This window comes from Balaenoptera physalus (genome assembly GCF_965194825.1).
Source record: "Balaenoptera physalus genome assembly, chromosome: 11".
NCBI lineage: Eukaryota > Metazoa > Chordata > Mammalia > Artiodactyla > Balaenopteridae > Balaenoptera > Balaenoptera physalus.
Window position 1 is genome coordinate 66,528,730 of NC_138896.1, and position 12,678 is coordinate 66,541,407.

Consider the following 12,678-nt stretch of genomic DNA (forward strand, 5'->3'; position numbering starts at 1 on the left):
CCATGCAGCCAAGGCAATATTAGTTTCTTTTTTACCTTTTAAAAACCTCTATTTCAGATATAGCCTTTGAACACTCCCTAACAGCAGGAAGATGTAGAAAGGACTCTAAGGTCAAGGATAAATACTAAATGAGATTCAAATAACATAGCTCCTATGGCCCTTGTCCAACTAAGAGAGGTTTTCATATTTTTAAAGAGTCATAAGAAGACAAAAACAAAAACAAAAGAAGATATGCAACAGAGACTATAAACGGCTCTCAAAGCCTAAAATGTGTACTGTTTGGCCCTTTACAGAGAAAGTTTGCTGACTTCTACCCAAAAAGGTTGAAGGACTCACTGACTCTCTTCACCTTTCATTTGACAGTCTCTCATGGGATCACCTCCTATCACCCTTAATAGCCAAGGCAGAAGGGATACATACAATTCTCAGCCTACCAGAGACCATCCATTTGGGGATGGACTTATCAAGAGCTGAGAGAGGCTTCTGGAACATAGCATAAGGTCCTGAGTAATTTTGGGGGGGGGAAGAGTCAGAGGGATCATGGCATACTTCTAGACTCAACAGAGGTAGCACAACACAGCTCAAGAAGTCCTTTCAGGTCCTTGATTTTGTTTACCCAGCCTAGGCCAGAAGAAGAGCCCGGGTCTCCTGGTCTTCACTCATGAGCAAGTTTGTGTCATCTAGAGGAACTGACAAGCTGGTAAATCTTTGGTAGCCATCTATAATTCTTGGCTACAGAGTCTAGCTTTGGTTCTAACAGTCAGGAGTCAAAGCAAGACCTCACAGTCCTAGGAGAAGGTGTCACCACTATCAATCTTTCACCTCAAACATCACAAACCCAGCACGTCCAGTCTTTCTCCCTGGGTTCTTACCCCACCTTTCCCCCTGGGTTCTTACCCCACCTTTCCCTGGCTCCAGCTAGAGGTAAGGGGCAAGAATTTTCTTCTCTTCTAACTCATGAGTTTAGAATCATTGATGTCAGAGCCCATTTCTTCCCTTCAATGCCAACCCCTTCACACCTACCTTCAGTCCTGGAAGGAGAACCTCTTTCTGGTGAATCTGGATGAGTGTGACAGCTACAAGCACCACAATGCTCAAAAGCAAGAAAACCAAGGTGATGATGGCTGAAATTCGGGGGAGGGCCTTGAGGCCTAAAATGGGGAGACCCAGAAGACACATGAGGGGGAATTGGGAACAAGGTCCTGGCCTTCTTTGTAGACTCTGTGGACTGGATGCTTAACCACATGCATAAGTCACTTCCTCTGGCTTTAGTGAGACCAGTACTTTTAGAGCAGCAACTGGGCTCAATACCCATTTATCTTTCCTCCAAAGAGTGGACTAAACCAGTGTTTGCGGGGAGGGTATGCATGGTTTAGTTCTCTGGTATTTCCCGAAGTGTGTTATGCATATTACTGGTCATGCCTGAGATGATTTACAATAACATTTGTTTCAATGTAGGTTTGAAAACTATGGGTTTTCTATTAAAGCAGGTGATATAACATTTCATTTGAAAATAATCTCAGATAAATAAAAAGAAATTCATATTGTATTTCAGATGTAATCAATGATTATAAAGTTCAGTACATGGTGACTTACCGTCAAGCAAATAGTAACGCGTCTGAATTCCTAAGATATGTGGGTTCCCAGTAAGAATTCAACCTCAGTCATTTTTCCTGTGTCTATAGTAAACGCATAGGGTCTCCCCTACATCTTCACAAACAAAGAGTAACTAGACCCCAATCCACATGTTCCCTCCCAAAGTGGTCATATAATCTCTGGTATTTGTATTTTAATCATAACTATATCTATCTATGTAAACTGTATCTATCCATTTAAAAGCAAAAGAAAAAATGTAGCATATGAATAGTCTTCAACTAAATATATAGCCTCTGAATAAAGGTAATTATATAATTATATGCATTATATAGTAATATATAATGTATCATAATGGACTATTTCTATTTATTAAATTTAAACTAATATTTCTTAACTAGATGATTATGAGCAAATATTTACTTGGGTCTTAACAAATCAGTGGGCTAGTGAAAATTTCATAAAGTAGCAAATATACTTATTAAAAAAAATAAAAGAAAAGAAAGAAACTTTCTGAAATGATTCCATTTATGTTAAGTTCTAAAACAGGCAGGTGACAGAAATCAGAACAGTGATTGCATGGGGGTTTGGGGCAAGGGTCCACTGGGAAGGAACACGTGGGCACCTTCTGGGGTAATGGAAATGCTCTTACATCTTAATAGGATTGTGGGGTATATGGGTGCGTGCGTTTTTCAAAATTTATCAAATTTTCCAAAGTTCTTTGGAAAAAACTGAAAATCAAAGCAAACCAGCTCCTTAGGTACAATTTCCCTTTTAAAAAAAAAAAAGATTCTTATAAATTGTCCCTATTCAAAAAACATAATCCTTTCAGAAGGCAAGAATACCTAATTTAGGGACACAACTTAAGATCTATCCATTTCACTGTATATAAATTATGCCTAATTTTTTAAAAAGATAAAAAGACATTTAATTAAAATATTGACTAAATAATAGTCTTGGTAGAACTATTACAGCATAAACATAAGTGGTGACACTCAAATGGCTGAAATATGATAAACACTAGCATAACAGGAAGATCACTGAATTCAGAGAATACAAATATTTCTCTCACTAATTGTGTATTTAAATGTAAATTAATTAAAATGAAATAAAATTTTAAAACTCAGTTCCTCAGTTTCACTAGCCACATTGCAAGTGTTCAGTAACCTGAAGTGGCTACCATATTGGGCGGTGTAGCTACAGAACATTTCTACCATCACAGAAAGTTCAACTGAATAGCAATGGGGTAGATCCTGTCCTATTCCAGAACATATACTTTTAGATCATCATAACCTATGCTTTACTACTCCTTCATTATTTCTAGGAGACATTTTCTTGGAAAAAAAAAAAAAAGAGCATGTATATACTACCATATAGAGTTAGATTCAGCCTCAATATCCAATCTCATCACAATGCTCACTACTTGGGGAGGCCAGTCATGCAGTGGGTCTCAATAGCTCAGAACAGCCAACTCTTTACCACCTCATCTGGTTCCCCTGCAGTATAGATGCTGCCACAGACACTTCCTGATGTCAAAGGTGGTCTGTAACACCTTAATTCTCCTACCTTGTCACTGGGAGTGAACTGGAGGGGGACTTGTCAGTATTTATCAAAATTGCAAATGTGTATACCATCTGCCTCAAAATCCCACTTTTGGGAATTTATTCCACAGAACTAGCCCCGAGTGTGTTAAATGACTTGTACACCAAGTTACTCATTGCAGAATCATTTGTCATAGCACCTGGAGGGAGGCCAGCCACTGTGGAGTTAACCTTAAGAGCCCCTGAAGGGGTCCTGGATCACCTTTCTGTGATTCCAGATCAAAGGATATGACCCAGACAGAAACCGGTTTATCCACAGAGGCAAATTTTTGCATCAACTTTTAAACAATGCATATGCCAGTGTCAGTTATAGTTTAAGGGATTTTTTATTTTCCCCTAACAAGACAAGGTAGAGGTTTAATCTGCCATGTTAAACTTGTCCTTTGGAAGGAATGTAACGTTAGTCTGTATGTGTGACCTTACAGTATATTGTGTTAAAATTTCAAAGTGTTTTGAATACCCAATTTAGGGGCACCACTAAAGAACATCTGTCCACGGGGCGGGAGTGGGGGTGATATGTAAGCAGTCTCCTGACCACAGCCAGGAAGGAGGCTGGCCTCCGAAGTCCTCTGTGCTTTAGCAGTTTTCAGGTAAAAAGCTATGATTACCTTAAGCAAACCCTTGCCCCAGCAGAAAAGCCTATCACAAAGCAAAATGGACTAGACCAGGTCTCGTTCATTTAGGGAACGCAGCCTAGAGCTGTGCTGTCATTAGGGCTGGACAAGCACTGTAATTACCAGGTGCCTCCCGAAAGTGGAGAGGCCAGACCCTTCTGGACTTCCACATGAGCAACTCCAAAATGTGCTCCAGAGGCAGGCAGGCAGGCAGGGCAAGCTTGGAAGTGTGTGTGTGTGAGTGTGTGTGTGAGCATTCTACACATGTGCCTGCAGTATCAGCGGTAACAACGCTGACCCATGGCGGGGGTGGGGGCGGGGGGGATGCTGTAGGCATCTTGCCAGAAACAACACTGGGATGGGAAGAGAGGCAAGCTCTCCAAGTGCTTTACAATTCATCACAAAATCAACAATATTCTAAAGCAGACCTTACACACAGCTGGGTAAGGGAAACGACAAGGGCCAAATTAATGGATTATGCAAACCGGAAAAACCATTTAAGCGAAACAAGCATGTTAGTCCTTGTTTTGTGTCGCTTTGACGAAAAGAATTACTTTTATCTGTGGAATGCCGGGTGGTGAAAGCCCGGTGAGCGACTGAGTCTCACACCAAAGAGGTTAAACCGTCATTTGCTGGGGACATGGATGAAGAGCTGTGGGCTGAAGCTGGGATTCTCGGGTGATGTGACAAAATCACATTTGCTGCCTGCTGAGCGATACTAACCTGCTTGCTCACAAGGTTGGCGGGTCAGTACCGTGAACATCTCTCCTTCCAGCTGCAGGTGAGAGAACACAGAATGACAGAGCTTCCGTGGCCCCTGACTTACGAAGTTCCAAAAACTTGCACCGTGTTAAAACACAAAGCCACTTCACTTCTACCGAAGGAAAAGCTTCTGGGGGACAGATGAACCTAGAACTTCCAAGACAGACCCAAAACTGGGCTTACATTCTAAGGTCAACTCATCCCCCGCCCCCCCCCCCCCACCAATGGAAGGAAAGGAAGAAGAACGGATTTGCTGAATTTTAAACTCAAAAAGATTTCTAAGAAGTCAAGCTTCTCCTGCAGATTTTCCCACCTGTACACACCTCCTGGGGAAGAACAAATCCTTCACCTATTATGAACATTCACAGCCTGAGGAAGGGCTGTTCTTCAAAGCACACCAGCAAGGGAGGCTTGTGTGTGTGTTCGCGGCCCGCGAGCCCGAGGTCGCCCTTTCAAGACCCAGGACGGTTATCTGTGGCTGCTGGCTGGCGACCATTGCAAGAGGATGTCGGGGCCCCCGGCATCCAGCGCCCCAGGATAAGGGAGGCCCCACGCTGGGCTGCGTCTCCACACAGCCAAGGCATCCAAACGCCCAGCGCATCTCCGGACCCGAAGAAGCGCTTGGTAAAGACGTGTCCACCTCTCCCGGCACGGCGGGGACCACCTCCCCACCGCCCGAGGATGTGGGGCTCGCGTCCTTCGGTCCCTCCCTCCGGCCCCCTGCGGAATCCGATTCCGTTTCCTTCCCTCCCAGATCTCAGCCTCACGAAGCTTCCCGTTCCTTCCGCGGCGGCTCGGACACGGGGACCTCTGTCCTCACCTGTGCGCAGACGACCCGAGGAAGGCGACTGGCGCTGCCGCAGTGCCAGCTGGCGGCCAGAGCGCAGGAGGCTCCTGAGGAGGCGGGGCGAGGCGGGACGGGGGCGGGGCTGCCGCGTCCGGGGCCCGTCCCCTGCGCCGGTCCAGGCCAAGCACCTCTTCACCTTCCCTCTTCTAGTTCATCACCACCCGAAGTGGGGGTGGGGAGGGGCGGGAGGCGCGGCGAGGCCTTGGCTCTCCACCCGCGATCCCGCCCGAACCTACCTGGGGAAGGTGGGGCAGGGGCGATGTCTTCTGCCTGCCGCCCTCTTCGATGTCGAGGCCAAGAGCCTTTTGATTTGTCTTTTAGTTTCCACCACTGTTACCCCAAGCCTAAGTGGAGGGGAAGTGGGGGCAGGGCAGGGCAGAGACTGGGCACTCCGTGGGTATGCACAGGTGGGCCCTGTGCCCCACCTTTCTGTGAAGTCGAGACAAGTAAACAGCTGTCATGTTGGGGGTGAGGCAAGTAAGCAGACTGGTCCCTGGGTCACTTGGACCAGGAGAGCAAAGTATACAGAGACGTTCCCTCTCAAATAGTTTAGCAGAACCACCTTGGCTATGCCCAGTGACATTCTCACTGGTTACTGAGCAGTGCTCTCCCCCACTGCATTTTATATGTGTGTCATTAGGCCAAAATTCAGGGCAAGCACTGCCTGGAAGAGGCCAAATACGAAAGATGACAAAAATGCAGCCATTCAAATGCCCCAGGAGTCTGTTTTTAATTCAGCAGCAGGTAGCCTTCTGGCCCCTCTGAGTGACCCCCAAGGACTCTTGGAATGATCCCAGCAAGAGGCATAAGCAGGCTTTTATTTTTTTTTTTAATATTTATTTATTTATTTTGCTGCGCTGGGTCTTAGTTGGGGCATGCAGGATCTTCTTTGTGACCTGCGGGATCTTTTTAGTTGCAGCATGCAGGATCTTTAGTTGCGGCATGCGGGATCTTAGTTGTAGCATGTGGGATCTAGTTCCCTGACCAGGGATCAAACCCGGGCCCCCTGCATTGGCAGCATGGAGTCTTAACTGTTGGACCACCAGGGAAGTCCCATAAGCAGGCTTCTGTTGGATCATCCCTCTTTGTGGTTCCTGAATGTCTGGAAGGAATTGCTGAGGCCCCAACTATGTCCTTGGGAGCCAGGCCCTGTGCACCGCTAGTTTTCTGTCCTGTGCAGGTAGGGCCAAACCATTCATGAGGCAAGAGGGCCTTCAGAGAACAATGCCCCTGTTTTGAGACCTCTGAGACCAGAGAGGCCTGGGTGTGTGTATGTGCGTGCACATACTCACACACACAGGCATGCAAGAGCACCAGTCACTCACCCCGAATCTGATGGACATGGACCCTTGCAGGAAATTTGTACAGAGTCTACAGTGGGGCATTCAGTAAATACTTGCTAAATTGCAAGACTTCTTTTCATTGAAAGCTGTGGGTCAGTGAAACACAAGGCATAGGATTGAAAGATGAGGGACTCTCTGCACCTAGGGGACCATAAACCCACAAACAGCTGCTGATGCTGCACCTAGGCCTGGGGTCAGTAACACTGGCTCTGAGGGATGAATCGCTGACCTTAACATCCCCAGTGGTTTCCCAGGAGCTGAGAAGAGTTTCCTGGGCCTAAAGGGCCTTGAAATTCAGTTGGTACAGTTCATACTTTGAATGCTCTCCTCAATCTACAGGCCCTGGAATTGTGAGCACCCACCTCCTTTGAGACCCCAAATCTACTTTTATTTTTCCAAACTTCGCTGAAACCCTCTGTTCCAGCCACTATCTCACACTTCTCTGCGGCTCCCCAACTAGTCCTAGTCATTCAAAGGCACTTCTCCCTCAACCTTCCATGTATAAGGACACACACACACACACTTCCCCATCAACCCTCCACATGCAGGAACAAACACAGATACATACATATACATACATACGCAAAGGTTTATGGGTTTTCCTGATTTTAAAATAATACAGATTTGCCTTACCAGGCATCAAACCATACTATAAAGCTACAGTAATTAAAACAGCCTGGTTTGGGCACAGGAATATACCAAGAGAGCTGAAGAACATAAGAGATAGTTCAGTATCAGACTAGTTAATGGGTATGGGATCTAGTATAGCATCAAGAGGAAATTGAAAGAACATATTATCCAATAATTAGTTTTGAAACCTCTACTTTTCATATTTTGGAGCAAATCCCAGTCACTCATCAGACATAAAAATAGATTTTATGTAGATTAAAATTTTGAATAGAAAAAAGGATTTAATATACTAAGAAAATAAAGGAGGATATTTTTATGATCCTTGGGAAGGAACAGCCTCTTCTAGCATGAGATTAAAGCAGGGAGATAAAGTAAACAAACTTGCATCCATAAAAATGTAAAACAACTGCCTTGAAAAAGACACCCCCCCTAAAATCAACTGTGGGGAAATATTTAAGAATGTGATAGCAAAGAGTAAAAAATCATGATATATAATGAAGTCATACAAATCTATGGAAATATATGAATATCTAAAGTAGAAAAGTGGACAAATGACAAGCACTGGCCAATTTAAAAAGAATAAATGGCCAATAAACATGGCAAAGATGTTTAATCTCATTACTTATCCAAAAGTTGCCAATTAAAACTTTAATATCTTTAAATAAGATATTTTGGGGGACTTCCTTGGTAGTCCAGTGGGTAAGACTCTGTGCTCCCAGTGCAGGGGGCCTGGGTTTGACCCCTGGTCATGGAACAAGATCCCACATGCATGCCGCAGCTAAGAAGTCCACACACCGCAACTAAAAATCCCGCATGCTGAAACTAAGACCCAGCGCAACCAAAATAAATAAATAAATAAATAAATAAATAAATAAATAAATAAATAAATAAATAAGGTTTTTTTAACTGATCAGTTTAGCAAAGCTTAAAAATATCTGTGAATGGCTATCATCAAAAAGAACACAAATAACAAATGTTGGCGAGGATGTGGAGAAAGGGGAACCCTCCTACACTGTTGGTGGGAATGTAAATTGGTGCAGCCACTGTGGAAAACAGTATGGAGGTTCCTTAAAAAACTATAAATGGAACTACCATATGACCCAACAATTCTACCCCTGGGTATATACCTGAAAAAAATAAAAACACTAATTGGAAAAGATACATGCACCCCAATGTTCATAGCAGCACTATTTATAATAGCCAAGATATGGAAGCAGCCTAAGTGTCCACCAACAGATGAATGGATAAAGAAACTGTGATACGTGTGTGTGTGTGTGTGTTTGTGTGTGTGTATATGTCTATATATATATAAAATAATTTTGCCATTTGCAACAACATGGATGAACTTGGAGGGCATTATGCTAAGTGAAATAAGTCAGACAGGAAAAGACATACTGTATGATATCACTTATATGTGGAATCTAAAAAATACAACAAACTAGTGAATATAACAGCAACAACCACAAAGGATCTGTGATGCTCCATGCTGGAGGAGGTGTAGGGGAGACAGGCTCTTTCGAAGCTTATGGGATGTGACATGCCCTGGTTTTCTCCCCACCTCTCCAGATGCTTTTTGCTGGTTTGTGCTCCTCTGCCAGGAGTTTCTCAAGATGTAGTCCCGGGCCTTCTTTACTCCTCACTCTTTACTCTCTTCCTAGGTAATCTCATCCATGCCCACGGCTTGTGTTCTATTCATAGAAGCCTCTCCAGTGCATGTCTCCTGCTCAGGCTTGCCCCCTTGAGCTGTAGACTTAGAGACTTGCCTGTTTGACTTCTTCAGATGTCTTAGAAGCATCTCAGTTTACTAGGCTTCAAGCTGAGCTCCTTATCCTCCCCCACTGGACCATCACCTCCTCCAACATTTTTAATTTCAGTGGACGGCACCCCCACTCACCCAGGTGGGTAAGCCAGAAAGCTGAGGGTTATCTTTGGTAATCTTTCCCTCCTTCCTCATAATCAGTCACTAATTACTGTTGATTTTAACCTCTTAATTATCTCTCCAATATGTACTCCATCTCCACCACCACCACAGTCTGAGCAAGGGTTTCTTGGTCTAGGCACTAGTTGTACTTCAGACCAGATAATCCTTTGCTCTGGGGACAGTCCCATGTATCGTGATTAAGGAGCATCCCTGATGGTCACTCACAAAATGCCGGTAACATCCCTCCACACACAGTGGACCAACCAAAAATGTCTGCAGACATTGCCAAGTGTCTTCTGAGGGGTGAGATTTCCCAGTTTGAGAACCACTGGTCTAAGCTACCATTCTCTCTCTCCTGGATATGGACAATGGTCTCGATTTCTCCCTTTCTGATCCATTTTCCCATCGCTACCAGCCTCCTCTTTTCAAAACACAAATCTCACTGTGTCAGCCCCATCCTTAATAGACACTTCTGTGCCATCCATTTCTCAGTGGATACAGACTCAAATCCTCAATAAGAGGTGGGGGACACGGTGGGGGGGTATGTCCCTAGGAAGGCCCTGCAGGGTCCTGCTTGGTTTCCAATGGACGCCAAAGCACCAGAAGGGAAGTCCAGGCTCCAAGGACAAGCTGCACGAACAGCGCAGTTCCTGGAAGGCAAATGCTGGCTGCTCCAGGAAGCCCACAAAGACATGTCCTGCCTCAACAGACTCACTGGAACCACCGTGGAGAGATGGCAAACGCCCCTTCATCCAGGACACGTGCCTCTATGAATGCTTCCTCAACCTGGGGCCCTGGGTCCAGCAGCTGGACCAGGGTGGGCACAGAGAGCCGATCTGGACCTGCCTCTCTGCAAAGATGACTCTCAGTCCTCGTGGGAAAACTGCTGCACCTACTTTACCTAGAAGTGTGCTGCACAACGTAACCAGTGTCCAGTGGGGCTTCCTGCCACCCCTTCGATTTCTACTTCCCACACCTGCCACTCTGCAATGAAATCGAAGGGTTGCTCCTACAGCATGAGCCAACTGCAGCCAAGGGAGCGGTCACTGCACCCAGATGTGGTTCATCCTGGCCTAGGGAGCCCCCAGGAGGAGGTTCTATGCTGTGACACGCACTGGGTCTGTGCCCTGTGGGGCTGGCCTCTCCTGCTCGTCCTGCCCCTGATGCTGCTCAGCTGAGCTATTTCTACCTTCTGCTACCTGGACATACCGGCTTGTTCAGCCCCACAGCACCAAGACCCTCAGCTCCTGCTCAGTGGTGGGGTCTCCGTCAGCCAGTTTAAATAAATAGACACCCTTGTTGCTCACACAGAAGTCTCGCAAAAGGATATATGATGGAAAGTAAGCCTCCCTCCAATGACAACTGCATTTTAATTGTTTCTTATAAAAAATGGGAATGTTGTTCTGAAAAAATTTCAGATTTTTCCAAGAATTTAATATTTGTCTTTTTTTCTTTTTTGACTGTTAATATTTAAAGTTTTTTCTTGGTTTACTTATTTCTCCTGCAAAATTACCAACATACTGTTGCTGGTGCCTGTTTCCCATCAGAACGATGCCTTGCACTTTTTCCTTTTGGGGCCCCTCCAGCTGGGGTATCTGAGTGTCAGGTCAAGACTCTATCTACTAATGTCACCTTCCTGAGAGTTTCAGCTCTCACCTTCCTGCGCTGCACCTGATCCATGCTTCTGCAATTCTTCTGATTTGGTTTCATTGCTTTTTCTTTGCAGAAAGCATGTCTTCACTTGCTTTACTACTTTTGAGTTTGCAGAACAATAATTTTTTAAATGAAAAATTGGAGTAAATTGTGATGTCTACTTAGGAAGGAAAACTTTCCTAGGATGTGGAGAAATTCAAGAAAAGATGGCTAATAGTGATCATATTTCTCCTCTAAGGTATGACATGGGCTTGACTTGGAGGTCATAAAGGAGTGTTTAGGGATGTTTTGTAGAAAGAACCTTGTCTGAAGGAGCCATCTAAAAAGGTTCAGGCTGATTCATTCCATTTCTTATGACGAGAGCCTTTTAGGGCTTCATCACAGGAGGTTATAGATGGGTGTTTTGAGGTTCTCCTACAAACAGTCTAGATTCTAGGAGTATGGCTTATATGATTAATTTGGTGCCTGGTGGTGACTGAAGATCTCACCAGGCTGAATGGTGAATCTTAAATATGAACCAATAGCCAAGACAGGGCAAAGCCACCAACATTCATGATAGAGAGAGAGAAAACAAAAACAACAGCAATAACAAAAACTGATCAGAAAAAAGGAACTCATAGAACAAATAAGACAATGCAAATAGCAGAAGAAAAGGTAAAAAACAAACCCCAGAATCACTGAACTTCTCAGAGAGACTTGAAGATACTGTATCCATTAAGCAAGAAGGAAACACAATGGAACGGGAACTATTTAGAGTACATGAAAACTTCTATTGGGCATTTAAAACATGACAGATGAAGGGAAGAGTCCAGTTGACTGTTTGGAAAATAAATATGAAGAAATATGTTAGGATGTATTATAAAAAGACAAAGATAAGGAAAGAGAAATTATAAGAAAAAGAGGATCAATTCTGGAAGTACAGCATCCAATAACAAGTTCCAGAAATACAGCAGAGAAAATGGAGGGGGAGAGATTATCAAAGAAGTAATACAATAAAAAAAAACCCAGAATTGGAAAAAAATAATGTCCAGACTGAAAGTGCTAAATTGAGTACCGAGTACAATGGATGAAAAAAAAGGCAAAGAAGACATGTTATTTTCAAAACATTGATGACGGAGAGAAGATTGGAGAGAGAGACGGAGAGAGAGAGAGAAGGAGAAAGAGAACAAACAGTTCACTTACAAAGGAATAGAAATCAGATTGGTATCAGACCTCTTAATAATAACACTGAATACTAGAAGATGGTGAAATTATGCAATAAGATTCCCTTCTGTGACCAAGTAAAATGGCGATGATGGTAAAAAATAATTCCAATATACAAACAATAGCTAATATTTATTGACTATTTACAAAGTGTCAGGAAGTAAGCTAAATTCTTCACATTGACCTTTCTTGTTTAATGCTCCCAACAAATTTATAAGTTTTATTATTATTCCCAATTACATATGAAGAAACTGAAGTGCAACATGATTAACTAACTTGTTAAAGGTCAAGCAGAGAGTAAACTTTGGAGGCAAAATGAGTTTCCAAAAACTTATGAAAATACTTGGATCATGCAGTAAGATGTTAACATTGTATCTGTCATACAGGGTAAGAGAGTAAAGAGAAGAAAAGAACAAAAAGAGAATTTGACAAAGATTCCCTATGTTTTAGGTGTAAAAGAAATATCAATCAGAGATGGAAAGGGGAAAAAACAGTTTTGTAGCACTTAGGA

At 43.7% G+C, this 12,678-nt stretch overlaps 1 protein-coding gene and 1 long non-coding RNA gene across 9 annotated transcripts in view; one reads left to right on the forward strand and one right to left on the reverse strand.

Annotated features, from left to right (window-relative positions):
• ENTPD3 (ectonucleoside triphosphate diphosphohydrolase 3) overlaps positions 1-5,461 on the reverse strand; it is a 34,296-nt gene extending 28,835 nt beyond the window's left edge. The window contains exons 1-3 of one of the 2 annotated variants that reach the window (XM_082412902.1): positions 5,391-5,461; positions 4,532-4,583; positions 1,024-1,151 (exon numbers count right to left, since the gene is read on the reverse strand). In XM_082412902.1, coding sequence (XP_082269028.1) covers positions 1,024-1,151; positions 4,532-4,571 — 168 coding nt within the window. In that variant the 5' untranslated portion in view covers positions 4,572-4,583; positions 5,391-5,461. Of the gene's footprint in view, positions 1-1,023; positions 1,152-4,531; positions 4,721-5,390 lie in introns of those variants that run through there. The other variant, XM_082412904.1, reaches the window with a different exon arrangement.
• LOC309637797 overlaps positions 1-12,678 on the forward strand; it is a 555,044-nt gene that overhangs the window by 56,910 nt on the left and 485,456 nt on the right. The window lies entirely within an intron of this gene.